Below are 27,601 nucleotides of genomic sequence, written 5' to 3' on the forward strand. Positions count from 1 at the left end.
TGATAATAGTAACAACAGCCAGGCATGGCTGCACATGTTTTTGAGCCAGCACTGAAAGGTCAGAGGCAGGTGGATCTGAGTTCTAGCCCGGCAAGGAAACAGATGTCCAGGAATGCACTCTTCTCAGGTAATCTGTGCTTTTCAGTTTCTCTGTTTCCTTTCAGGTACCAGTAGACAGTTCATACATTGGCTCAGCCAAAGTCAGCCAGTCTCTGTCTCTCTCTCTGTGTGTCTCTCTGCCTCTGTCTCTCTAGCTTATGCAACATGATCTACAACGTTTCATTCTTATCATTCCCCTTAAGTATTTAGGATTCCACCCTGCTCCATACCGTTATGAACTTCTGTTTCAGTCCCAGAGCTAGGACCTGACAGGAACCCCAGCAAGCTGTTCTCATCTCCCCAACCCCTGGCTGGTTTAGGAATAGATATGTGGTAAACGCCTGGCCCTGAGCAAAGGAATACCCACTGGGAAGGAAGGTATCTTTACCTCTGAGGAGGACACACTAGAATAAATGCATTTATGTTCCTTAGCATATCGTTGTGCCAGAATGCCATTTGTTTGAGACAGCAGCAACCAATGTAATAACAAAGAGGAGAAGGAAAGTAGAAACCTTCAGGGCAAAGACTAAAACTATGGGAAAGCCCCTAGTTCCTTGCTTATGCCATTGAGCCACTGGAGGGAAAACTGCTGTACTTCTGAACTTGACTGTTTGTGTGTGTGCACTGTGAATGTGTATGTTGTATGTATGGATGTGTGTGTGTGTTTGATGCATATGTGCATTTTAGTTTTCATGCATGCATGTGTGGAGGTCATCGATTGACACGGGATGTCTTTTTTTTTTTTTTTCCAGGAGCTGAGGACCGAACCCAGGGCCTTGTGCTTGCTAGGCAAGCGCTCTACCACTGAGCTAAATCCCCAACCCAGACATGGGATGCCTTAATCAATCTCTTCATCCTCTCCTTCTTTGAGATGGAGTCTCCCACTGATACTAGAGTTCACTGGTTGGCCAGTGAGCTACAGGAATCTGCCCAGCTCCTTCCTTGAAAGTGCTGGGATTACAGATGTAGGTAAAAAGGGGCCGAGGATCCAAACTCAGACCCTCAGGCTTGCACAGTAAGCACTTTCCCCACTGGGTCATTTCCCCAGCCCTGCTTGGGTTTATTGATGTCTATGATGCTATAGATTGAATATTTGCTTATTTTTCTCCCAACCCCTAATGTTTCACATTTAAAAGACCTAAGACACAAGGTGGCTTTATCTGGAAGTGACAAGGTCATAAGGTTGGTTCCAGGAATGAGATTGGTGCTGGTCTGAAGGAACCTTACAGAGCTCCTTCTCTTCCTTCTGCCGTATTGGAATGCAATAATGGATTGGAACATGAACCCTCATCATATATCTGACCTAGTAATGGCTTATTCTATAGGTCTCAGCTCTCAGAGCTGTGATAAACACATTTCTATAGTTTATAAACCACTGAACCTGTGGTATTTTGTTTTAATAGCCAAATTAGAACAAGATAATGACTTTTTTCTTACAGTTTTGTTCTCATTGGTTTTGGTAGAGTTTTTTATTTGTTTGGTTGTTTTTGACTGGGTCTTTCTTTTTGTGTCCCAGAGTTCACTCTGCAGACGAGGCTGGCCTCAAACTCACAAAGACCTGCCTACTTCTGCCTCCCAAGTACTGAGATCAAACACGTACCACTAAACCGGCTTTATTTTTATTTTTAATTATGCGTGCCTGTGTACTCATGTGTGCACTCAAATACAGTTGCCTTAGAGACCAGAGGAGAGCGTTGGACCTCCTGAAGTCAGAATCACAGGCGTCTCACAGCTGCCTGACACAGGTGCTAAGAACCAAACCCAGGTCCTCTGAACAGCATAGTGGCTGAGCCATCTCTCCAGCCCTTGCTCGTGCTTTCTTGAAAGTGTGTGATTTGATGCCAATGCCTTAGTACTAGTCTAGTCTTCTCTCTTTATTACTGTAAGCATCATCCAAACCAAACTAACCTTGTGGAGTAGAGAAGTTCATTTAGCTCATGGTCCTAGGGATCCGATGCATGGTTCGGTGATGGGACAGGGGGCATGGACAGGCGATCAGAGTTGGGGGTCTCCCAGGCCACCCTGAACGTCCTCTCACCTCAACGTCATCATGCCTAGGACCAGTTTTCTGGCAGATCAGCCCTTGGAGGCCATGGTATGTAAACCATCCGTCGGAATATTTTGGGTCTGGAGCCCCTCTTGATATGGATTGATCTTAGTGGAGATGGAGACAAATGTACAACAGTAAGAACAGATTGGAGAAGGAGCTGGCTAATAAGGAGGTATATGTTTAGAGCGAGGCAGCAATAACTTAGGTCCAGGACTGCTGAAGAACGCAATAGGCAGTGTGCGAATGGATATGTAGAGCTGGGAAGAGTTAGAAATACATCTTCCTGTGCTCAGCATGTAGACCAGTTGCCGAACACTTAGAAGATCTGTGACTTGATTCCCAGAACTACATAAAGCTGGGCATGGTGGTGCAGGCTTTAATTCCAGCATTCAGAGGCAGAGGCAGGAGGAGCAGATGTTCAAGGCCATGCCTAGCTACACAGTGACTTGGACAAGGAAGGGTCCTGGTAGGCCCAAACATGGTAACCATGGTTCTGGCAAGCCTTGCTAAACTGTTAGATTACATTCCTGAAGCTAGCCACCAAGGTCTAGTCCTTTATTTGGTCACTTCCCCCTCCTGAGGCTGACTACAAAGGTCCAGCTTTCAGAGGATTGAAGTCCAGCGATCAAAAGCCCCCTTCAGCTCACTTAATTAACACGCCCAATCAAAACAAACCAACTCACCTTAACAGGGGGTGGAGAGTGAGGGTAGAGAGGGTGAGGGGCAGGGGAGGGTGTTCCCCCTCCTCCTTTATAAACTGCTATTTGCTTCTGGGCCACATCTATCCAGAAGCAGTCCTTTGTCCCTCTGTGGCAAATATCCCTTCCCCCTCTCCCTTGCCCCTTTTCTCTCTCATTACCTATCTCCTGTCCCCATCTCTTATTCCCTGCTCTTTGTCCCTCTGGGACAAATAAATTTCCTTTTACTGAGAACTTGGTTTTGATGTGTCCTGGGCCAATTTCAATCCTTTCAGAGGCCAACCCAGGATATGTGAGGTCCTATTTCCAGAGAAAACCAAACCTCCAAATGAAACAGAAGACAGAGTAGCCCACTCTGCTGCCCCCTCTGGTGCCTGCCTTTTCCTTCTGCTTGAGGCCTGAGAGACAAGCGCCCCTGATTCTTCTCATAGCCATGGCTAAGGGGCGATACCCTTTTCTCCTAGGTTCACAGGTTAAATGGGCAGAATCTTCCTGAAGACTTAAACACTCATGGATCACAAAACTCTCCCAGACTCATCCATCTACCTACCCATAGTCATTTAAACATATCCTTAAATAGTGTTACTGCTTTCTAGGAATTTCTCCTACCACTTTATAAAGATTAAATCATTCAATCCCCGGTTCACTTGAGATGCTCTAACAAAATGCTGTGGACCAAATAATTTATAAATGATAGAAATGTATCGGTCATCAATCCAGAGGCTGGAAAGCCCAGAGTCAGTGTCTCCTAGGAGTCAACTCCACTTCACAGATGGGACTGAGGGCTCAGATGGCAGAAGGGGGTCTTAAGTCCTCAGACTTTTTATAAAGACCCTAACCTCATCCACAAAGGCTTCATTTAATAGCCTCATGAGGTCCCCACCTCCTGATACGATGGGGATTAGATCTCAGCATGTGGTCTTTGGAGGGATAGAACATTATTATTAACTTATGATCATCTTTTCCATGCATTAGGGAATCCTTACATAATAAGATCAAATCCTTCCTCTCATCCATACAGTCCCTAAGTGGCTAAGGCAGAGCTGGAAGGCTTCCTTTCTGGATTCATATTCTACCCTCCGTTCAGCAGAACCTCCTGAGTCTGTGCATAGTAAAACACTCCTAGTCCATGCTGAATGTAACATTTTTACTGCTAATGTGTCTCCTATGGCACCCAGAGCCTCACACGTGTTAAACACGTGCTGCCAAGCTACCCCTCTGGACATATTTTTAAAGATTTATTTACATTATTTATTATATAATTACACTGTAGCTGTCTCCAGACACACCAGAAGAGGGCATCAGATCCTATTACAGATGGTTGTGAGCCACCGTGTGGTTGCCCGGAATTGAACTCAGGACCTCTGGAAGTATATCAATGCTCTTAACCACTGAGCCATCTCTCCAGCTCGTCTCTGGACTTTTTACTTTTGTTCACTTTTCTTGGTTGTTTGTTTGGCTTTTTCTTCCTCTGACACAGAAAGAACACTCTGCAGTTCTAGCTGGCCTGGAGTTCAGTGTGTGGACCAGACTGTTATCCAACTACAATCTCCAGAGTGCGGGATTAAAGGCATGCACCATCACGCCTGGCGCTTTCCACCTTTTATTTTGGGACAAAGTCTTACTAACTTGCCCAGGCTAGCCTTGATCTCTGTAACCCAGGCAAGTCTTAGATGTTCAATTCCCTTGCCTTGGGCTCTAAAGGAATTAGACTTATTGGCCTGAACTGCCAGGCTCAGTGACTGTTAATTTTTTGAAGGGACGTGTGTTTTAAAAATGTATCTACATCTTTGTAATCTACAAAGAGCTCACTGAGTCTGCTATGCTCTGACACCCACCACAGCCGAGCTGTAGCCTGCCAGCTATTTCATGTTGTTGCTATAACATGCCTGCCAGTCACTGACACAGAGAAGTGACTTGGCTCAGAGCAAGGACATCCTGACCACATACCCTGTTGTTCTGTATGAGGTTTGCAAATCTTAAGAAATTCCATGGGCTGAAGAGACCACTCAGCGGTTTAGGGCACTGACTGCTTTTCCAGAGGTCCTGAGTTCAATTCCCGGCAACCACATGGTGGCTCACAACCATCTGTAATGTAATTGGACCAATATCCTCTTTTGGTGTGTCTGAAGAAAGAGACAGTGTACCACATACATAAAATAAATAAATAAATCTTTAAAAAGAAAGAAAGAAAGGAAGGAAGGAAGAAAGAAAGAAAAGTCACAGGTTCTAAGGGATTATGTAGGACCTGAACTTAGTTCTTTAAAAAAGGAAGGAAGGAAGGAAGGAAGGAAGAAAGGAAGAAAGGAAGAAAGGAAGAAAGAAAGAAAGAAAGAAAGAAAGAAAGAAAGAAAGAAAGAAAGAAAGTCCACAAAGCTTTCTTTACATAGGACCCATCAAGTCAAAGGTCAATATAAACTGTTATGTCTAAAATATCTTGAGTCAGAGCTGACCACTGGGCAGCCCTTCCGGTACCTACATGTGAGCTCACTGTGGTTTTTGTGGCTGACACTGGAGAATACTACTAATAAGCCAAAAAGTTATGATTATAATGCTCATGTTCTGTTACCTCAATGTTTTGAAATTCCCCTGTTCACCACCCATCCACCACCCCGCTTAGGTTACTCAGAACCAAGCAGCTTAAAGGTTAGCTAATGTCTAGTGCGCCAACGGCTCCCTTCCTTACCCTTTAAACTTTTGAACCTGGTACCTGGTTTTCCTATTTTAAAAAACCTACCCTGAATCCCAGACTAGTACTACGATTAGGCTTCCAAGTCCTTTTCCAGGTCCTGAACATTCAGTATTAAGGTATGCATTCAATAAACTAGTCTCCATTAGCTGAGATCAGTGTTTGTAAGGTTTGACTGGTGATTCCTGAACCCCAATGAGTTTAACGTTGATTGATTTCTCATTAATTATTATGGATCACAATGGGGCATGGAATAGAGTCTTAGGCAGTGAGAAAAGAAAATCAACCTTCAAGTTGTCTCCTTCTAATGACACTTCAGGAACACAGACCCTAACAAAGGGGTTGACTGGTTAATGATATGTTTTGTAGACATGTATCTAAGCATTCATTGTTTTAGAATCTTGCTTCCCGTATTTTAGAGCCCATAAAGGCATTCCTCTCTCAAGCCCATGTAAACACTTGGGAAGGGTTAGTTTAAGCCTCCTTACCCAAGAGACAAGTCACCTCTCCCTAAAGACAACAAGGAAATAAAATAAACTCAGAAACCACAACCCTCTTGAGCGCCACCACGAAGCCAGGAGAGGTGGCTTACATTTGTGGGTTCTAGATACTCATGAGGTTGAGGTGAGAGGATCTTTTGAGCCCAGAAATCAAGGTCAGCTTGTGCAACACAGAGAGACCTTCCTTCCAATAAGAAGCAATAGAAGGAAGAGAAAGGAAAGGAGGGAGCGAGGGAGGAAAGAAAGAAAGAAAGAAGGAAGGAAGGAAGAGAGGAAGAAGGAGGAGGAGGAAGAGGAGGAGGAGGAGGAGAGGGGGGGGGAGACAAAAGAAGAGGAGAGGAGAGAGCCTGGCAGGCCTTAAATATTATGGAGTTCAGTATAGAATCTTAGCTCTGCTTTTCTCAGTGCTCTGAGCACTCACTGGTTCCAGTCCTAAAACATCTGCCCTAAAGCCTTTGGCACCAACTCTTATCTCCCAAATCCCCAGACACATTGAGGTTTAAGCTCATTCCCTATAAATCAGAATGTCGCCCTCAGGTGAAATCATAACACCGCCCTCTCAAGTATGTGTTGAATGACGGGCAGTCTCCTTGCAAATGACTCCTGGTTATGGATCAGGGAAAGGGGAGCTCCTCTGAGAGTTTGAAATTCAGTTACATAAAACTCTGTAAACCGATTTGTCTGAATTCACCAGAGAACAGAAATCCCCAGGGGAGAGGCTGCTGGGATTTTTATTGTTGGTGTTTTTTTTTTTTTTTTCAGGTTGCAAAACAGAAGTAGGAGAAAGTGTTCAGAGGAAATGACATAGGGTTGGACAAGGGCAAAGGAGATTTGTGGCAGATAAGAGGAACTCAGTTCAGAGCAAATGCACTGAAAGGGAAAAGATCTAAAACAAGAAGAGGTTGTGCCACAGCCACCAGGTCACAAAACCTTCAGATTGGGAACTTTCCCAGCCCTCACCAGACTTTGCCCAGGCTTCTGATCTTGAAAAGCAGGCTCCCCCCCCCCCCCCCCCGCTTCCTTGGTCCAGAAGACCACCTTGGCAGGAATGTTGCACAAGTATGTTTTTGCTGGAGTATCATTATCTCACACAGTGCTGCCCTCCTGTACACTCTGGTTTGGCAGTGCCCATGGGGTGTCTAGTGTACATTCCCACCCCAGCAGGGAAACCTGTTATCCAACTCCTTTTTTCCTCCCACTTCTGGCCTTCAGGCTCACATGACTCAGCTAAGTAGAGATCCTGGCTAGGCCAAGCCATTGCAGCCCATTGGGGTTATGTAGGGTTTATCTATGTATATCTTCTAAGAGACCACATAAGGTGCACGCTGAGGTACCAGTTTGGGACTGGAAAGATAGATAAATAGACAAAGAAAACTCAGTGGTAGCATGACAGATGGGCAGAGCAGAGAGAAAAAGGACAGATTCACTCCTGGCCTCGTTGATCTGCCTGATCCTAATCAAAACAAACAGGATCAAACAGGAGAATCACCCAAGCCTGGGGCAGAGAGAGGACTGGGCAGAGATGGCGGGGTGAGATCAGGTGGGGCAGAAATGAGGGTGAACTGAAAAGCAGCAGAGACAGCCATACCAGTGACTAGTGAACCTTCTTGTGATGTGCCCTGACTTGTGATGAATCCCTTACAGGTTTCCATTCGCTGGAGGGCTACCGGTAATCCTGGCTTAAGAGTCTTAGCCTTCTTTTACAGATGCCTAGGAACACAGTGTCCGGAACAATACTTTTCCTAAGTCACCAGGTCCCAGCTGCCACTACAAGATGCACACACACCCATTGAAATGACTCAAGAGTCCATTTAGATTGTCTCAACTTGTTTACTGGGACTAAAGGGGTTAAAAGGCATTGTGAGCTGCCTTGATTAAAAGCCTGCACCACCACATTTAGCTTGTTTTTAATTCACGTAAGATGTTTTGTTGTGTTGTTTACGGAGGCCCTAAACTCTAGACTTAACCCGTTCTCTCACCTTAACTGCCAGAATAGCCGAGAATAACAGGCGTGCACTTCTGGGTGTGGGTTTACCATATTATTTTTGGTAGGAGGCAGAACTCGTCTATCTGTGCGGGCTGAAAACACCTGGTGTTTGCTTTCCTGGGGCTCGGTCAAGCGAGGAAGAAGAATGCAAGAGGAAGGCTTCAGAGGCCATGACCTCGACTTTGTTGAATTTGGGAGCTCCGGTGCCAAGAAGGAAAGAACATTTCTGAAGAGTAAGTAGCAGAGTTTACCACGAGACCCAGTGCTTGCAAAGGGCTGCCAGCAGCGACACCTAGTGTCTAATCGGTGGCTTGTGGTAATCCTGTCCTGTCAAACTCATTTCTGTAGCCTTCTTTGTGAATTTTTGACTTTCACACTATCATGTAACCAGTCATTTCCTTCATGAACTGTGCTAGAGTTTATATCTATGTTTTTTAAAAATTCTCACATACCATTATTCCTTATGGATAGAATCTTATATATAGTTTTAGGGTGGGTTGGGTGGGGGTGGGGGGTCTGTCTTAGGGTTTTACTGCTGTAAACAGACACCATGACCAAGTATTTTTTAAGATTTATTTATTTATTATATATAAGTACACTGTAGCTGTCTTCAGACACACCAGAAGAGGGCATCTGATCCCATTACAGATGGTTGTGAGCCACCATGTGGTTGCTGGGAATTGAACTCAAGACCTCAAGAAGAGCAGCCAGTGCTCTTAACCACTGAGCCATCTCTACAACCCCTGTCCAAAGCAGGTCTTATAAAAAAAACAAAATTTAATTGGGGCTGACTTACAGGTTCAGAGGTTCAGTCCATTATCATCAAGGCAGGAACATGGCAGCATCCAGGCAGGCATGGGGCAGGAGGAGCTGCGTTCCACATCTTCATCTGAAGGCTGCTAGCAGAATACTGGCTTCCAGGCAGCTAGGATGAGGGTCTTAAAGCTCACACCCACAGTGACACACCTACTCCAGCAGGACCACACCTTTAATAGTGCCATTCCCTGGGCCGAGTACATACAAACCATCACATTCATTCCACTCCCTGGCCCCAGAGGCTTGAGTCTGTGGGGACCATACCTAAACATAGTGTGATGCAAAACACATCTAGTCCAACTTCCAAAGCCCCGTAGTCTATAGCAGTCTCAACAATGTTAAAAGTCCAAAGTTTAAAGTCTTTTCTGAGATTCATCCAATCATTTAACAGTATTCCCCAAAGCGAGACAGGAAACCAGCTGGGAAAACTCCAAACCCTGCATCTCCATGTCTGATGTCAATGTGGTCTTCAGATCTCCAACTTTTTCATCTTTGTTGACTACCACAAACTTCTTTCTCCTGGGCTGGTTCCCCTCCCTGTTAGAATCTTTCCTCAGCAGATAGCCCAAGGCTCTGACATCTCAAGCATTTTGGGGTCTTCAAGGCAACTTCCGTACTAAAGCTTATTTCAATGTCTGGGATCCACACATGATCTTCTGGGCCCCTCCAAAGGGCTGGCATCACTTCTCCAGCTCTGCCCTCTGTAGCGCTCTAAGCTCAGGTTGACCCACTCCGCTGCTGCTGTTGTTCTTGGTGGTCATCCCATGGCACTGACATCTCCAGTACACTGGGGTTTTCTGCTGCAACTAGGCTTCACCAATAGCCCTCTCTTAAGCTCTCTTCATGGTGCCAAGCCTCAAACCCTTTGCATGACCCCTTCAGTCCTGGGCCATCAACTACAACTGAGGCTGCACCTTCACCAATGGCCTTCTGTGGCCTCTCACAGTGCCAAGCCTCAGCTGCTCTTTATGACCCCTCCAGGCCTTCAAAAGCAGTACCACTTGGGTGAGCCTTACACATTACCAAGTCCAGCTACAGCATGAGATACAACCTTGGCTATCTCTGGGACACAGCTTCTTTGTGCTCTCAGCAAACACTTCCCAGAAGATTTCACCTCAGTGATGCTGGTCTCTTCTTTTTTTTTTTTTTTTAATTATGATGTGGACCTCAGACTCACAATGTTGTGGTCATCATGCTGCTGGTCTCTTCTTAATCAGTGCTAATTTCTTAGGTCCAGCGAACCAGCATCAATTGTCCCAGTAGTCTCTTCTATCTTTCGCTCTAAAGCCAGAACCATATGGCCAAAGCTGCCATGTTCTGCCGCTTTATGGGGCTGGAACATGATCCCCCTTATTCTATTACCAGCTTTCTGTTTTCTGACTCTTTCTGCCTAAGCTTGCCTTTCCTGGAACTTGCTCTGTAGAGTGACCTTGAACTCTGAGATCTGCATGTCTCTGTCTCCTATAGTGCTTAGATTAAAGATGTATCATATCTATGGGTTTTTAAAAACATTTATTTATATGTGTACGTGCAGTGCCTGTGTGAGTTGATATACACTGTGTGCAGGGAGGCCAGAGAGGGTGTCTGATCCCCTGGAATTGGAGTTTCAGATGATTGTGAGCTGCCTGATGTGGGTGCTGGGAACCTGAGTTCTCTGGAAGAGCACTTAGCATCTCTCCAACCCTGCTCGTGGATTTTTAACAATCTGACACAGATTTTAAACTCCAACACTGACCTTGACCAAAGAACTAAAACCAAAATATTTCAAATCAGTAAAGTTGGGGCAGAGACTGCTCTCATGAGGAATTCAGGATTCGGCTCCTGCATACAGACTTAACATGGTAACAGAGATGAGGGGGAGGGGTGACAGAGGGAAGAGCTGGTGACTGGATTGGAAGAGGCCATGGTGACAGATTTGGTAGAAGAGCTGAAAGGTGTTCATGTTGGATGGGACTCCCATCCCAGCATAGGCTTTGATCAATTCAATCAATAACACACCTTCAGCAGCGCTCTCTCTCTCTCTCTCTCTCTCTCTCTCTCACACACACACACACACACACACAGAGAGAGAGAGAGAGAGAGAGAGAGGGAGGGAGGGAGGGAGAGAGAGAAGGGGAGAGGGGGAGAAGGAGAAAGAGGAGGAGAAGAAGGAGAAGGAAAAGGAGAAAGAGAAGAGAAGGGAAGGGAAGGGAAGGGAAGGGAAGGGAAGAGAAGAGAAGAGAAGAGAAGAGAAGAGAAGAGAAGAGAAGAGAAGAGAAGAGAAGAGAAGAGAAGAGAAGAGAAGAGAGATTTTCAGGCAGGGCTTTCTCTATATAGTCTGTATGACTTTTCCTGGGGAAAGGTGAACCTATTCACCCTCAGACAATGCAATGATGACTGAACAAAGAAACTATCTTGGTTAAAGGACAAGTTTAATTGGGGCTATTTACAGGAGCACAGGCAAGCTATGGGCAACAGCACCGGAGAAAAGTCTGCCTTCCCAGTGGTCATCCACTTATGTATCCTTGAGGAAGGCTGGGTGCACGAGACATCCCATGGGTCTCTCAAACAGCACTCATGCTACCGTGTGTGCCTGGTGAGCCCTTCCACTTCCACACGGGGACATTAGTGGGCCTAGTTATGGGAGCGTCTCATGCAGATGGCCACATGATTTCAAGATAGAAGCCCTGTCATCTCCAGAGTAGACAACACTATACCCTTTCTCCAGCTCTTCATCCTCCCCACTCTCTTCTGCCATGTTGCCTGAGCCTCAGAGGAGACGATGTGGATGCATGATTCTTTCCCCCACTTAAGGCTGATCACTGGTCTATTACTACTTATATTATATTATATTATATTATATTATATTATATTATTACCACATCACTATACTGCAGTAATATTCATTTATACTTTCCACAGTATACTGTAACTTCCACCCACTCTGTAAAAAAGCTTCCCTACAATAAGACCAGCAGGGGCAATGGGCTAGGGGTGTGAATGTCAGTGTTTAGAAGGCAATCTGACAGGCACATCATATCTGTTTCAGGAAACAAAAGCAGTAACTTCTCTGCTAGGGATTTTTGTCTTATAATACCAAATACGTGTCCCTTAAATCTAACTAATCTAGAATGGGCCTTAAATCCAACTAGAAAGCAGTTGGTTGCGCCCAGAACAGCTCTGCCACTGTTGTGTGCCAGTGGATACATCTTGCCTGGCTTGTCACAGTGTAGCCTGCAGGGACCATAATGAAACAAGACTGTGGATGTGAACAGCTCTCCTTCAGCAGTCCACATAGCACCTCTGGCACGGCAAAGACTGCCGAGAAAGGAAGGAGCTCTGAGTTCGATTCCCATCTGATTTCTCCTTATCCTGTAGTTAAAGTGTGTGATGCCTTCAGCAATAGCATTTTAAAGTTGAGTGCCCCAGAGACAATGGCAATAACCAGTCTTGTGTAAACAGGGGCTTCCGCAACATCTCTTAGCAATGCTTCATAAAATGGAGGCCCATTTCTGATACTGATGTTTCCATTCAGATCCTTACAGGGTCCTGGAGTGTCTTTTCCCATCCACTACCTTGATTCAAAGTCTTTAGGCATTGTTTTAACTTCTAGGCTTTGGCTGTTGTAAGATGCTTGTCAATCTCCTTGGGAGTCACTTACACCTTACGCACCCATAAGCCTTCCCAAGTACCAGCCCTCTCCTGGCGCTTGCAGCCTGTGTGCACTGCTTCCTGCCTTGCTTCTCAGGTCTGCTTGTGGCAGCCTCAAACACACACTCTCTAAACCTGTCAAACTTTCTGAGGCTGCTATCATAATAATGAAGCCTTTCTGCTAAGAGTGGGCAGGATGTACCACCAACAACCGTTTCAAGCAAAGATTGATCTTGGGATTCGGCGTCTCAAGGGATGCTAGAAATTAATGTTAGTGAGGTCCAAGCAGCATGCAACTGTTCTGTTACCTTGCACCCGTTCCTCTAGAGGTCAGTTCTGGCTGTGGTATCGTGAGTGAGAGGCACGGCCTGTTTAGGTTTCTATACCCCAGCTCATTCTCCATAGTCTTTCCATCTCCTCGCCTTGGGAGCTGGTGCAGCGTTGCCCGCATCTCCTCACACAAGAAGGGCTCAGTGAGTCTAGCTCACACTGTTCTATTTGGTATGAGGCAATCGGGAGCAGGGCTGTATATGCTATTGCTTGCTACACAGGTTCTGGCCGCCTGGATTTGATGGGGGGGGATCTAGAGTGACTGCTGCCTTTCTATTGGTCACATCTGCCTGCCAAAGGGGCCCAGGGCTTGGTGAGCAACCTCCATCCTTGGAGAAGAGCTGTATGCAGCATCCTCTGGGGAGATGATGGCCCACTCCTGGGACCGTCTTCTGTCTCCCATTTACAGTTTGGTCGTTCACTCCTTATCCCTCTGGAGGCTCGCAAGCACTGACTCTGGCTTTCTGACAGCTTCCTCGCCAGGCACTCCAACTCCACAAAAATGTTGCCACACTTCTTTCAAGCGACCTGGAAAAGCTCCATGACTGCTTTTTCTTTATCTGCATCCTGTATTGCTTGCTTTAGCAGTTTATGGACATGGTTCACATGCCGGAAACAATTACTCAGACCCACCAGCACTTCTCTTACCTTGTACAGAAAATGGCCCACCGTAGAGCTCAGCAAAGCCACTAAGGGCCCGAGGTTCAAGCTGCATTAACTTTTCTAACTTTCCTGTGCACGCAGCCCGATCAGGTCAGGGGAACTTGACCACCAACACTGCCTTTCGTACGCCAAGTTCTCTCAGTAATATTTCCTTCCTCTGTTATCTTCCAGTTCCTGATACTCACAGGGACCTGAGCCAGGAATAACCAAATGTCCCCAACAGGGCTGATTCCTCTCTTATTGTCTCAGATACACAAGCTTTGCATCAAGGATTGAGGAGTAGTTGTATTACTCATTCTTCAGCTCCACAGCATTCACACTGATTCCACTCACCTCCGTGCCCCATATCAAGTCTTTTCCAGTAACAAGGAAATGGGTCTCTGATTATCATGGTTTTCTGCCCTGAACCATTATTAAAGTTGTTTACTCTCCCCCTCCCCCCACTGTCAGATTCACTGTCCTATGGGTTCCAAGTTTCTGGATCTCAGGAGAGCTATTTAACACCAATTTAATTTGGATTCTCCTTCTCTTCTATGCCTTGTATGCCTCACCTTAAGAAACAGTAAGTCAATACCTTCTTTCCCCCACATTTCTTGTCAATTGAGAGGCTATCAAAAAAGATAGAAGACAAATGTCGTTCTCATGCTCCAATTCCTCCCTTACACAAGCATCCCCCCTCCCCCCAGGAGACAGTTGAGCCACAGTTATATGTCTTCCTTCTCCCACACACATTTGTGTGTGCAAGTGTATGTATATGTGTCCTGTGGGAGTCAGATCTCGCCTTCTACCATGTGGGCGTACAAAATCAATCTCAAGTCGTCATGTGTCATGACAAGTGTCTGTACCCACTGAGCCAGCTTTCAGGACCCTCACGCCTTATTATCATAGCAAAGGTCACACAACTTATACCAAAGCTTCCTTATGACCTTGTCCTAGATATGTGGCTTCAGTAGACTGCCAGATACTCTCCACTCCGTCGGCTACTTGGTCAGGTTGGGAAATGACTCTCATACTGAGGGGGAAGATTCCTTTCACCAAGGAGGCGTGTCATTCTGTACCCCAAAGAGGAGGATGGCCATCCCGGGCATCCCTTCCACAGACATTCCACCTTGGGATGACACAGCCTCATTGCATAAGGGTAAGAATCCAGCTGCTACCCCAGCAAGAAGGAAGCCATGATATACTCTGCAGGGAAGGGCGCTTACATCAGGATTGCCTCTGAAAATACTCCACCTTCCGTTTATCTCCAGTTGCATATCTTATCAGTCACCCATCCACAAACTGCTTCTCCTAGCATTTGGGTCCCACCATGGGGTTGTCTGGGTGCCAACTGGTACATAATTTTCCTGGGCAGATGCTTTTAAAAGGAAGAGTCTGTTCACTCCGGCTAGAGCACTGAAGGACAGTTGAAAGAAATGCCTTCGGGGCTGGGGATTTAGCTCAGTGGTAGAGCACTTACCTAGGAAGCGCAAGGCCCTGGGTTCGGTCCTCAGCTCCGAAAAAAAGAACCAAAAAAAAAAAAAAAAAAAAAAAAGAAATGCCTTCAATCAGGCATGGTGGTGAACACCTCTAACCCAGTACCTTATCCACAGTCTCAGCCTCAGCCAGAGCTCTGAGAATTTAGGGCCAGCTTGGGTCTGTCCTGTAGCAAGTTTCAGGCTAGCCAGAGTGACATGCTAAGACCCTGTTGTCAACCTCCCTCCTCCAAAAGAATGTGCCACTGAAATCTAGCTTGGTGAGTCAATGAGTTTAATTCTGTTACTTACAGAAGCATGGCTGAGGAAGAATTTAAGAAAACTTGGGCTTCGTCCTCTGCCCCGTGAAAACCAACCAAATCCTGAAGGGGTAGCAGGGCGACTTATTGACATCTAAACCAGTAAGGAATCTTTCTCTATAGCAATGACTCAACGTTTGCATATCTTCAGGAAGTTATGAGGCTTATGAGTACCACATAGACCACCTGTGTGCCTCCAGGTGATTTCCCCGTGTGTCTCCACCCCACTTCCGTGAGGAAATGTTAGTGCACACCTCACCCAGGTAGTCACAGCTGCTTTGGTGTTAAGATGGCAGTGGCCATGTCATCCCTGAAGGGCACTGTTCCACAGCAGTACAGCTGACCTGGAACTATTCATGTAGCTCAGGCTGGCCTTGAACCTGTGATCCCTCTGTCCTGGCCACCCAAGTGCTCGGATTATAGGTGTATACTACCACTTTATAAACATCTTGTATAAAAAAATGAATAAAACGTATTTTGAGTCCTCTTTCGGTTTCAGAGTCAAGAGAAGCCAGTCAGCATGTTCTCACACGCGTGGCAACACAAGAATAACAAAGCCAGCAAAATGATAAAGGCAAAAGTCTCTGGATCAAAGAGGGGTGTCTGCAGGAACAGAATAAATGTATGTATTTATACATATGTATATGTAATGGAAATCCTGTAGGTTGGAGATGAAGATCAGTTGGTAAAGTGCTTGCTTTAAATGCATGGGTCTCCGGCTTCACCCCCAGCACTGCAAAAACAAGCTAAAATCAATGGCACCCCTGAAGGCATGACAGACATTAGTGCCACCATCAAGGACATGAAAGACGCAGAGGTAGTGGCTCTTATCAAACTCTCTTTAACTCTTCTATTTTGTGCAGAAGACAAAAGGGTGAAGGAGAACAGGAGTTGACTGTCACAAACCTAATCAAATAGTGACTCCAATTATAATTGCTGTTAGATATGGTGTCCTCCTTTGAGCATACTGACACATCTCCTAGCACTGGTATGCAGTGGTTGGCCTAGGAGACACTTCCTTCTTAGCACATGCACACGAGGGCCACCAGAGACAAGTCACTTTCACCTGACAAGAGCACCTTACACCTCAAGGTAAGGTGGCTCTCCAGCCATGTATCGTAACTTAATTTGAAGTGAGCTTGATCACATGTTTTTCTTCCATAAACTGTCACTCCAGTCCACTCCATTGACAACATTACGATGATTGAACAAAGTTAGCAGGAAGTCGCAACCACTTGAACTCTTTGGTAACACACACACTAATCAGAGGATGGGAAATAAATCCAACCAAAATTCAAGGGTCTTCTACCTCAGTAAAATCTTCAGTAGTCCAGTGGTGTGGGGCACGCAGAGATATTCCCTCTAAGGTGAAGGATAAGGTTTTTTTTTTTTTTTTAAATTTGGCCTCTTCTACTACCAAGAGAGAAGCATAATGTTCAGTGGGTCAATTTGGATCCTGGAGACAGCACATTCCTCACTTGGGTGTGCTATGCCAGCCCCTATACTGAGTGACTCAGAACGCTGCTAGCTTTATGTGGGGCCTGGAACAGGAGAAGGCTCTTCAGCAGGTCCAGGCTGCTCTACCACTTGGACCACGAAATCCAGCAGACTTGATGGTACTTGGGGTGTCAGTGGCAGATGGGGATGCCATTTGGAGCCTCTGGCAAACTCCTGTAGGTGAGTCACAGGGGAGGCATAGCTCTCCACCATCTGCAGACAGCCATTGGGCCATAAGGCTACTGGGCCTTAGCGGAAACAAAACATTTGACATTTGATGATGGACTAACTGGGTCACCATGTGACAAGAGCTATCCATCATGAGCTGGGTGTTTTTTGACCCACCACACCATAAAGCTGGACGTGCACAGCTGCAATCCATTATGGAACAGAAATGAAATGGATGTGTTTGGGCCCCAGCAGGTCCTGATGGCACAAGCAAGTGGCATGAAGAAGTTGGTCAAATGCCTCTGGTTCCTACTCTGTTTACAATGCTTTCTGTCCCTGAGCACATACACACCTACAGCTTCATGGGGTGGTGTGCCTTATGGTTTGCTGACTAAGGAAGAGAAGACTGGGCCCTTGTTTACAGATGTTCTGCCTGCTGTGCAGGCACCAGCCACAAATGGACAGCTGCAGCATTCCAGTCACTGTCTGGGACTAGGGGACCTTAAAAGGCACGGGTAAAGGGAAATCTTCACAGTAGCAGAACTTCTGACAATACACATGGTCATACACTTAGCTTGGAAGGAGAAAAGGCCAGATGTGAAATTACGAACGTACTGATATAAGGGGATTGATTACCTCGAGTCCCAGCACCTGGGAGGCAGCATAAGCTCAAAGCCATCCTTAGCTACACAGTGAACTTGGGGTCAGCCTGGGCATATGAGCCCCATGCTTCCCAACCCCCAAAGAGAAAAGGAATCACACTTTCCATTTAATTTTCTTAAAAACAGGGGTTGGGGATTTAGCTCAGTGGTAGAGTGCTTGCCTAGGAAGCGCAAGGCCCTGGGTTCGGTCCCCAGCTCCGAAAAAAAAGAACCAAAAAAAAAAAAAAAAACCCAAAAAAAACAACAAAAAAAAAAAAACAAAAAAAAAATCCATGCTTTATAACCCACGTGATTCTACAAAGACTCACGGGATCCATGTGTTTCCTTGACCTTGCGTTTGCTGGATCAGGTTTGAGTCTGCAGTGGGCGCCTGGCAAAGGGAAGCAGTGCTGTAGAGTCCAGTCCAGTCGCCCTGAGCTACAATGGTGACTGTGGGGGCTATTATGTATCCTATTCAGACACTGTTCTAAGTCTCTTACTTACACATGCATACACCGTGACGGATTTGATCCTCACAACAGCCCTATCAGGTAACTATTATTATAACCATTTTAAAAACAAGGAAACAGACACTTGTTTGCATTCAGATAGCTAAGGGAACGTCAAGCTCAGGAAGTCTTGTTGGGGGTCCGTTTTTCCAATGTTCGTTACCTCCATGAACAACACAGGACTCTGGCTAAGAGCACGAGGAAGACAAGGAGCATGCCCTTTCGCAACCAATCCCCCTAGGCTCTGGATTTCCCATTCTGCCAAAGTACACAGCATTATTTGGTACAACCCAGAAATAGTTTCTCCTCTCTGGCTATATTTCTACTTCACTGCGGAGAGAGCCATTCGGCCGCCGGGTTCCACTTACAGGGAGCAGAGTCCTTACTGACCTTCTCAGGAAACCAGCCAGTTGTAACCTGCCTCCCTCATGGCCGAGTACCTGCAGGTGCCACCACCGCGGTGGCTTTCACAGACAGCTCCTGGCTGGTGAACCAGTAAGTCCACTTTCCTAAGGTGTATGTGGCAGGGCCTCAAACCTTCATGGTCTTCTGTTGTAGGACATCTCAGCAGAAAAACCATTTACGCTAAAACCTAGAACTGAGAAAAGGGTAGACTTGCTGAGGAGGGAGGAAGTTGATTCCCTGGGGTGGGAGTGTGGGACAGGGAGGTAACCTGACTCGCCTTGAATGGTGGGGTGTGCTGATGAAAGGCTGTCTTACGCACTCCAGTTTCAGACTTCTGAGCTGTTTCTTCCCTTTCTAGGCAGATACTTTCCCATCAATTAGGAAACACTGCCATCTTGTGGCTACCGGTTGATATACGCTCCAACCTGCAGATCTCTGAAATTTCAATGACATAGTTTAATGATTAAACCAATTGAGTCAAATGGCTGAAGTAAAGCGATAATGACTGCTAAGGAAGGATGCTCGTTAAGGTCTTCAAGAAAAAAAAAACACCCGAGTTGATTTCTCTTAATTCTTTCTTTAAAAAAAAAATCTAGCCTAAGCCTTTAGCGAGTCTGGGGGCTAAGAGCTCAGCTATTCCCAGCCACCTTTGCTTTAGAATCCTACGCACTATGGCTCTGCATGGATTCTGCCCTTTCCACGACAGTTCACATCAATCTCTCTCCAGGCTATTTCCCTCAGCTGTACCAGTCTCTGTGTCAACCCTAGGTCTGTTCTCCCTGTATCCTCCCACGATAGGATAAACCTAAATGCAGATATTCCCACTTAAAAAAAAAAAAAAAAAGCTGAACGGTTTAGAGTAGATCACCTAACCTCTTTAAGGATCGGCTATTCCATTTGTAAAATGGGGACAGTGCCGTCTTCTAGGGATATTGTAAAGATGAAGTGACAGAGTATGTAAAAGCTGCCTGGACCACCACAGGTGTTGGTACTGAGAAGTCGCTTTCCTTCCCAGTGAGGGCATGCTGGCCATTGGAGGCCAGGAATTTGATTTCGGAGCTTTACGGGATCCTCAGCAACAAGTTTGAGAATCCAAGAACTCATTCAGGTTTTAGAGACCACCGCTATTTTCATGCGTGGGCAGCGGGCCGGGCAAGGATTGCAACCCGGCTCTTCTTGCGTGCGCAGCCGTCGGCAGGTGCGTGGGCGTGAGCCCCGCGGCGCCGAGAGGCGCGGGGAGAGGCGGGGCGCGGCCACCCGGCACCCTCATTCCCCACAGTTCCCTATCCAGGGCTGGGGGTTGTGTGTGGATAATTCAATCCCCGTGGGACTCGGCGTCAGGTCTCGGCCAGGCCTGGGTGGATTGGCTGTCTCTCGTTCCCCCGCCCTCGGTACTCACCCCCACCCCCACCCCGTGTCCCAGGTGGCTCGGGCCCCTGTGGTGATCTCTGTTTACCGGAGAGAGCGGTCCAAGTTGGGCTCCATCTCTGCCCTGGCTAGCTGCTCCGCAGAACCCTGCCTGCCCGGAAAGCGCGGAGAAAATTCAGCCGAACCCACTCTCGCCCTTTCCCTACCCCCAACGCCTGGAGAGGTCGGGTAAGAGAAAAAGGTTGGGAAGGATGAGCCCCTGGCCTGAGGGGGGGGGGTCCTGCTGCCCCACGTCCGAGGACCTCACGCGCACCCAGGACTTCTATCCCTAGGCCTGGTTCCCGCGCCCATGCTCCGGGCGACGTGCCCACCCTGGGCGAGCAGCCCGAGGCTGGATCTCAGGGACGTCAGCTCCCTAGCAGAGGCCCAGGCGTGGAGACTTCATTCACAGGTGTTTCCCCACCCCAGCAGACGGCGATGACCCCCAAGCCAGCCGGACCCCCGGACGGGGGCTGGGGCTGGGTGGTGGCGGCCGCAGCATTCGCCGTGAACGGGCTCTCCTACGGGCTCTTACGCTCCCTGGGCCTTGCCCTCCCCGACCTCGCGGAGCACTTTGAACGAAGCGCCCAGGACACTGCGTGGGTCAGCGCCCTGGCCTTGGCCGTGCAGCAGGCAGCCAGTGAGGGGGGGCCCCCGAGGTGGGAGGCGGGCACCGGGTGGAGAGGCCGTGGATGTAGTGATGGGAGACTGCAGACTTGATTACCAGACAACCTGAGAGCTACTGGTGGAACCAAGTTCTAGAAGAGTGGGTCTTGAGGTCAAAGGGAGGAATTACCAGGCCAGGCAAAACAGCCAATGAGAAATGTTGCGGATAGTTTGGGGGTCCCGGGGCATGTCTTCGTTGACTCCGCCCCCTTCTAGGCCCAGTGGGCAGCGCCCTGAGCACTCGCTGGGGGGCACGCCCCGTGGTGATGGTTGGGGGAGTCCTAACCTCGCTTGGCTTGGTCTTCTCGGCTTTCGCCCGAAGCCTCCTGCACCTCTACCTCGGCCTGGGCCTCCTCGCTGGTAAGAAGAATGGGGTGCCCTACGATTAAGGGGTGATAATGGGAATAGAAACTTCTTAGAGGATAGGGGACTGTACAAGTGTCTCTCTCTCTCTCTCTCTCTCTCTCTCTCTCTCTCTCTCTCTCTGTGTGTGTGTGTCCGCGTGAGCGTGGAGGGGAGAAGCGGGACTAAGGAATGCAATCAAAGCCATATCTGTACCCTCATCCTGTCCTATCCATTTGCAGGCTCTGGCTGGGCTCTGGTGTTCGCCCCAGCCCTGGGTACCCTCTCTCGATACTTCTCCCGCCGTCGGGTCTTGGCAGTAGGGTTGGCGCTCACCGGTAATGGGGCATCCTCGCTGCTCCTGGCACCTGCCTTGCAGTTCCTCCTTGATACTTTCGGCTGGCGGGGTGCCTTGCTCCTCCTTGGCGCTGTCACCCTTCACCTCACACCCTGTGGCGCCTTGCTACGGCCTTTAGCTCTCTCTGGTGACCCGCTGGCCCCACCTCGCACCCCCCTAGCTGCCCTTGGCCTAGGTCTGTTCAGGCGCCCGGCCTTTTCAGTCTTTGCTTTGGGCACCGCCTTGATTGGGGGCGGATACTTCGTCCCTTATGTGCACTTGGGTCCGCACGCTTTAGATCAGGGCATGGGTGGATACGGGGCAGCGTTGGTGGTGGCTGTCGCTGCAGTTGGAGATGCAAGTGCCCGATTGGTCAGCGGATGGCTGGCAGACCAGGGCTGGGTGCCCCTTCCGAGGCTTCTGGTGGTGTTTGGGTCTCTGACTGGATTAGGGGTACTGGCAGTGGGACTAGTGCCCACTGTGGGGACGGAGGAGGGTTGGGGAGCTCCTCTGCTAGCCGCTGCTGGGGCCTATGGCCTGAGTGCCGGGAGTTACGCCCCACTGGTTTTCGGTGTGCTCCCTGGGCTGGTAGGCATTGGAGGTGTGGTGCAGGCCACAGGGTTGGTGATGATGCTGATGAGCCTCGGGGGACTCCTGGGCCCTCCTCTGTCAGGTAAGGGCTGAGCCCGCAGATTCGCCCAAGACTGTCTTCTGTTCCTGGGATGCCAGGCTTCTAAATGTCTTTACCCCTCTTCTCAGGCTTCCTAAGGGATAAGACAGGAGACTTCAGTGCCTCTTTCCTGGTGTGCAGTTCTTTCATCCTCTCTGGCAGCTTCATCTACATGGGGCTGCCCAGAGCCCTCCCCTCCTGCCGCCCAGCCTCACCTCCCGCTACCCCTCCGCCTGAGAGAGGGGAACTGCTCCCAGTCCCACAAGTCTCCCTGCTCTCCACGGGGGGCAGCAGCTCCATCCGGGATACCACTTGTTGATCATTTTCTTGGTTGACTCCCTTAATAAAGAATTTTTATCTTACCCTTTTGAGAGCTCCATTAGCCAATCCAGGACCCCAAGAATCTCTACTTAAGATACCTCGTAGAGCGCTTACCTAGGAAGCGCAAAGCCCTGGGTTCAGTCCCCAGCTCCGAAAAAAAAAAGAACCAAAAAAAAAAAAAAAAAAGATACCTCGAAACACTAGCTGCTGAAAGCGACAGGGTCCCAGCGGCGCTGGCGATGAGGAATGTCTGTCCAGTTTGTATTTCTCCAATCCTTGCCTTAAGAGGGTCTTTGAGGAACCGTTGGCTAGTCAGTTCCGGTTTCTTAGGGGCATACCTAAACCTCATACTTTTAACTTCTAAAAATTACTTTTATTTATGTGTGTTTGTGGAGGACAGATCTCTTGGAGCTGGACTTACAGGTAGTTGTGAACTGCTGGGCGTAGGTACCAGGAGCCAAACAGGTCAGCAGGAAGAACAGGAAGTGCTCTTAGCTGCTGAGCCCTCTCTAAAGACCTACCTTCAAAAAGATTTTTATTCAGTGTGTGCGTGTGTGTGTGTGTGTGTGTGTGTGTGTGTGTGTGTGTGTGTGCGCGTGCACACTCATGGATACCAGAGGAGGAGGCTGGATCCTCTGGATTATAGGTGGTTGTGAACCACTTAGTGTGGGCGCTCTGGCACACTGGAAGAGCAGGAAGTGCTCTAACTGCTGAGCTTTCCTTCTAGCTCCCAAACCTTGTTACTTTTTTTTTTTTTTCCTTGCGTTTTGATCCGCCTTTGTGAGCCTAGGAGGAACAAAAATCCACCTGGGTATGGTTGTGTGTACCTGTGGTCCTAGTGCTTAGGAGGAGGCCAGGTCTCAAGTTCAAGAGCGGCCTGGGCTACACGGTGAGGCTCTGTCTCAAAAGTACAGGGCTCTCAGGTCATCACGCATTAGCTTTATCAGTTCCAGTCTCTGCTCCCAAGCCGCCTTCTTCATTACAAATGCCTTTCTCTTAAATCCCCCCCCCCCCCAACAGGAATGGTGGAGAAGAGGGAGGGAAGAATTCTGGTCACCAGAGTTCACGGACATCTCCATTCCTTTGCTCAGCTCACAGCCCTATTAGCTGCCCCCAAGCACCTTGATCTCCAGCTCCTTATGAGGTTACAATTGTTGTCCAGTTTCCTTATTTGTTTTATGTACAAGGAACAGCAGAAATCACAAAAACATGAGGAGACTCCTGGCCTTTGACTTTCAGCTTTGATTCAGGACTCAGTGGAATGAGATCTCCTGGAGCCCTCAGCAAAGCTGAGGAGAGCAAAGGAGATGACAGGTGAGTCCTCAACAAAATACATATGGTTGGCACATAAATGGGAGGAACCCTGGGCCTGCTCTGGAGGAGATGGATCAAGAATCCTAAGGCACTGTGCTTCTGTGGATGCCTTGATGAAGCCAAAGAGCTGGCACTGTCAAGCTCTGGTTTCCATGGCCACTGCCTTCGGTGGAGTTTAGTTCTCTCCCAGCCCCTCCTCCTTGGGCAGGGGAATTTTAGTATCTGGTGCCTCTATCACAAGGTCCTGGGGTCTGGAGGTAGAAAGTGAGATGCAGGAGAAGAAATGGGGCAGGGTGATAAGAACTCCACTTCCTGCAAGTAGGAAGGCCCCAGCTACCACAAAAGAAGCCGTGTAGTTGCCTGTCACATCCCGGAGGTAGCCTGGGTTCAAGAGAGAAAAAGAAACATACGTGGGTGATCTGCACTTTGGGTCTAACTGCCTAGATCCATTTGTGGGCAAAGGAAGACCCATTGTCTTAGAAGAGCTGGAACTCCCAAGGTAGGACTAGGTGAAGACAAGGCTGGAGTTTCTTAAACAGCCTTAAGAGGCCCTTTCGGCTGCCACCCTCCCTGTAGAAAGGATTTCCAATCCAGTCTGTAGGTGTCATAGTAAGTCAAGCATATCTGTGTGTTTTGTGCTGGCAACGGTGGCCCTTTTAAGCCTCCAGTTAATAGTTAAAGAGGAAGATGTTAAAGATCAGAAGGTTCTGGCATCTTGAGCACGGAGAACTTTAACCAGATGTTTCAGACATTTGGGCAGGGGCCCACTGAGCCAAAGGAAAAGACACTGACATGTTAGGTCAAGCCAGGTCTTCTGAAAACCAAGCCTGCAGTTTCACCGATGTCTTCCCACTCAGACCTTCTTTTTTTTTTTTTTTTCTTTTTTTTCGGAGCTGGGGACCAAACCCAGGGCCTTGCGTTTGCTAGGCAAGCGCTCTACCACTGAGCTAAATCCCCAACCCCCCACTCAGACCTTCTTAAACCCAAGTTCTGTCTTCCTGCGAACCCACTTCAGGACTGTTAGGATCGGCTCTGCAGGCTGTACACTGTTTACATACTAGAGGGCACTATTAACATACACCACCCAGGTTCCTTTCCCCAACTAGACACCATGACATGCCCTGCCCAGTCGGCCACCCTGTTTTCCTTACCTGATAGAGGAGCCCCCAGTAGCCCCCCGACACTCTCTATCATCTGCACGAGTCCCAGGCCACAGTAAATCCTTCCAGTCCCCACCAACTCAGGAATTACGGAGAAGGCCACTGGGGTCAGGGCTCCCGAGGTGAAGCCATAGGCCACAGCCAGAACCACCAGGGTTGTGGAAGCCTGGGCAACAGGGAACAGAGCTAGTGACACCCCAGTCAGGGTGGTCCAAAGCATCAAAAGTCTTGCCACAGGTCCTGGGACTGCATCTCCCAGCCAACCAGATGCCACACGCCCCACAAGGTCAGAAATAGCAGCCACTGAAAGCAGGAAGGCAGCAGGCAGGGGGTCCCAACCCAGGTCCTGCAGATGAGCCACCAGATGGACGTAGGGAATGAAGTAGCCAGTGTTGATCAGGGTGAGGGCAACAGTGTATCGGAGGAAGGGACCATGACAGAGGAGGGAGGTGATCTGGGCCCAAGGGCCACCCACAGCAGTGTCTTCAGTCAGGGAGAGTGGGCGGAGGAGAGCACCACAGGCCACCAGGTGTAGGGAGAGGGCAGACACTAACAGGAGTGCTCCCCTCCAAGCGTAGTTGTTGAGCAGCCACTGGAAGAGGGGGGCGAACGCAAAAGAGGAGATGCCCACTCCAGTCAGGGCCAGCCCCATGGCCAGAGATCGTCGCTGAGAGAAGTAACGGGAAAGGCAGGCCAGGGTCGGAGTGAAGGTCAGGGCCCAGCCAGAGCCTGTGGAAAGGAAAACAAGGTGGGAGGCTGTGGGCTTTGGAGGTGTTTAGAGCACCCAGCAATCCCAACACTACTTAGTGGCAGACTAGCCCCTGCTTTGGACTCCCTCAGACCTGGGTCCTCATAGTGCTGGCTTTAACATTTTCTAGCTGTGTGACGTTCTGTGTTCTGCTTATTCTCCCAGGCTCAACCACCTCATCTGCAAAATGGGGTTAACACACTTTATGGCACTGGTGTCTGTCCTTCTTGATGTATTGACTCTTCAGTACAGTTCCTCATGCTGTGGTGACCCCCAACCATAAGATTATTTTCATCACTACTTCCTAACTGTATTTTTGCTACTGTTATGAATCGTGAATGTAAATATCTGATGTCAGGGTGTATCTGCTATGCGACCCCCATGAAGGGATCGTTTGACTCTCTCAGAGGGGTCGCTCCCCACATGTTGAGAATCTGGGAAGACAAGAGATAGTGGTCCTAAAGTAATTAACACAAAACTTTGGCATTAAGAGCCCCATTTCTACTGTTTCTGGCTACATTAATCTTCCTTTGCCCAGGTGTGTAAGCATGGAAAGCTTCATTGTTATTTTTTAAGTAGGCAATGATATCTATTTCAGCCCATACGTAGCACAATCTTAAAGAAATTCTCCCTTCTACACTCCAGCCTGATGGGTTTGGGCTTGTGCTTTCTGGATTATCTCTGACTTAGTCATTCAGCTTAAGAATTTCCTTCAGGGCATAGGTTCTCCCTAAGCCTTTTTGGAAAGAGGAAAGAAGGTGAAAATCCAAACGCTTAAAATCCAGGCCTTGGACTTCTGCCCTTGCCCAGGGTCTCACCTGACAGCAGCCCAATACTCAGGTATAGGTGGGTCAAGGAGGTAGCAAATGAGGCAAGCAGCATCCCCAGCGCAGCCAAGATGCCCCCAGTCATCACCACAGGCCTGGGCCCCAACTTCGTGCTCAGGGCACTGCCTATTGGGCCTGGGGAATTGGAATGGGTTCTGCGAGGTGGTCTCCGCCATCCTCCCTCAGCATCCTCCCGACACTTTTCCCTTTCTGGTCCCCAAACTCCCTCTTTTCTCCGAGGGTGGCAGACCACCGCACCCGAACGCAGCACTCACTCCCAAACTGCTGCACCGCGATCCCTATGGAAGCGATCCAGGAGACTCTGGCTGCCTGCTCCTCAAACGCCGCCACAAATTCCACGAAGAAGACACCAAAGGAACGGAGCACCCCAAACACGAGCGCCGACTGGAAGAACGCTGAGAGCACCACCATCCATCCCCAGCCCCCATCGGGGGGCTCAGTCCTATGCACCATTCCGGAAGGAACAAAGGGGTAGCTCCTAAGAGCCCCTGCTTGATCTGGGCTTTAAACCGCTCACTTTGGCCCTCCCACCAACCCTGCAGGACGCTTGGCGCTAAGCTGGGGCTGGTCGCCAGGAAGTTACTGATAAAGCATGTGGCGCCTGCGCCTTTCCCCAAGAGAAAGGAGGCCTATGAACCGGGACCTGCCACCGACACAGGGCCGGGTTAGCCCGCAGCTGAGACCCAGACGCCAGCCAGATGATTTCTTTAGAGGCCAAAAAGCAAAACCAGGTTCGAGCCACAACCCTAACGAGAGGTAATCTGGTTGTGGATTATGTTATCTTTGAAGAATCACCACCTGCCTAAGTGGGCCACATCCAACACTTGGCTCGCCAATTAGGATGCAGTTCTTCAGAGCAGGGGGTGGGTCCGGAGGGGCTGGGCGGGGTTTACAGCATTGTTCTGGACCTGCAGTGAGAGAGGGGCGCATGCGTAGGGCGGGGCATGAGGAGGCTAGGTCTCACGTGACAAGGGACCTACCGCGAGGGTTCTGCGGGTGCTGGGTCAATCACATTTCCAGACTTGCATCAAAGGGTTGGTTCTGGATAAACTGGTCCTGACCAGGCAGAAACTCACTTGCTTAGTGAGGGATCCAAGAATTGCCAGGCAGCGTGGGTACGAAGGGATAGGTTATGAGGTAAGAGTCAAACTGATAGAGCACTTGAGGCGACTAGAAATGCCCTGAAAAATTCTAGACGACTGAATCGAGGGGTAGGGGGCGAGGAAGAGAGAAGACTGGAAAGCACAGACTGTGATTCCAGCTGCTCTGGAACCAGGGGCAAGATCATGGTCAACGTGGGCAGTTTATCTAGACCCTGTCTCAATTTTTAAA

General features: G+C 48.6%; 2 protein-coding genes across 20 annotated transcripts; one reads left to right on the forward strand and one right to left on the reverse strand.

Annotated features, from left to right (window-relative positions):
* Positions 1 to 15,194: 15,194 nt before the first annotated feature.
* Slc16a13 (solute carrier family 16, member 13) lies at positions 15,195 to 27,117 on the reverse strand. 4 transcript variants are annotated; one of them, XM_039085473.2, is made up of 8 exons: positions 26,524 to 27,117; positions 26,240 to 26,383; positions 24,665 to 25,402; positions 22,391 to 23,894; positions 21,208 to 22,297; positions 18,492 to 18,891; positions 17,872 to 17,933; positions 15,195 to 16,981 (listed from the first exon to the last, which is right to left on the reverse strand). In XM_039085473.2, the coding sequence occupies exons 1-4, from the start codon at positions 26,720 to 26,722 to the stop codon at positions 23,689 to 23,691; spliced, it is 1,287 nt and encodes a 428-aa protein (XP_038941401.1). In that variant the 5' UTR covers positions 26,723 to 27,117; the 3' UTR covers positions 15,195 to 16,981; positions 17,872 to 17,933; positions 18,492 to 18,891; positions 21,208 to 22,297; positions 22,391 to 23,688. The 4 variants fall into 4 exon arrangements, with proteins under 4 accessions (XP_038941401.1, XP_063124725.1, XP_063124724.1 ...); XM_063268655.1 differs by having other exon boundaries at positions 15,195 to 17,933; positions 21,208 to 22,217; XM_063268654.1 differs by having other exon boundaries at positions 15,195 to 17,933.
* On the forward strand, positions 18,335 to 22,240 carry Slc16a11 (solute carrier family 16, member 11). 16 transcript variants are annotated; one of them, XM_063268652.1, is made up of 8 exons: positions 18,345 to 18,546; positions 19,472 to 19,654; positions 19,880 to 20,052; positions 20,157 to 20,503; positions 20,746 to 20,889; positions 21,114 to 21,209; positions 21,801 to 21,881; positions 21,968 to 22,240. In XM_063268652.1, exons 2-8 carry the CDS (start codon positions 19,589 to 19,591, stop codon positions 22,195 to 22,197), a joined length of 1,137 nt encoding a protein of 378 aa, XP_063124722.1. In that variant the 5' UTR covers positions 18,345 to 18,546; positions 19,472 to 19,588; the 3' UTR covers positions 22,198 to 22,240. The 16 variants fall into 16 exon arrangements, with proteins under 16 accessions (XP_063124721.1, XP_063124722.1, XP_038941397.1 ...); XM_039085469.2 differs by having other exon boundaries at positions 19,957 to 20,065; XM_063268653.1 differs by lacking the exon at positions 21,801 to 21,881.
* Positions 27,118 to 27,601: the final 484 nt, after the last annotated feature.

The sequence above is a fragment of the Rattus norvegicus genome, chromosome 10, assembly GCF_036323735.1.
Source record: "Rattus norvegicus strain BN/NHsdMcwi chromosome 10, GRCr8, whole genome shotgun sequence".
In the NCBI taxonomy this organism is placed as follows: Eukaryota; Metazoa; Chordata; class Mammalia; order Rodentia; family Muridae; genus Rattus; species Rattus norvegicus.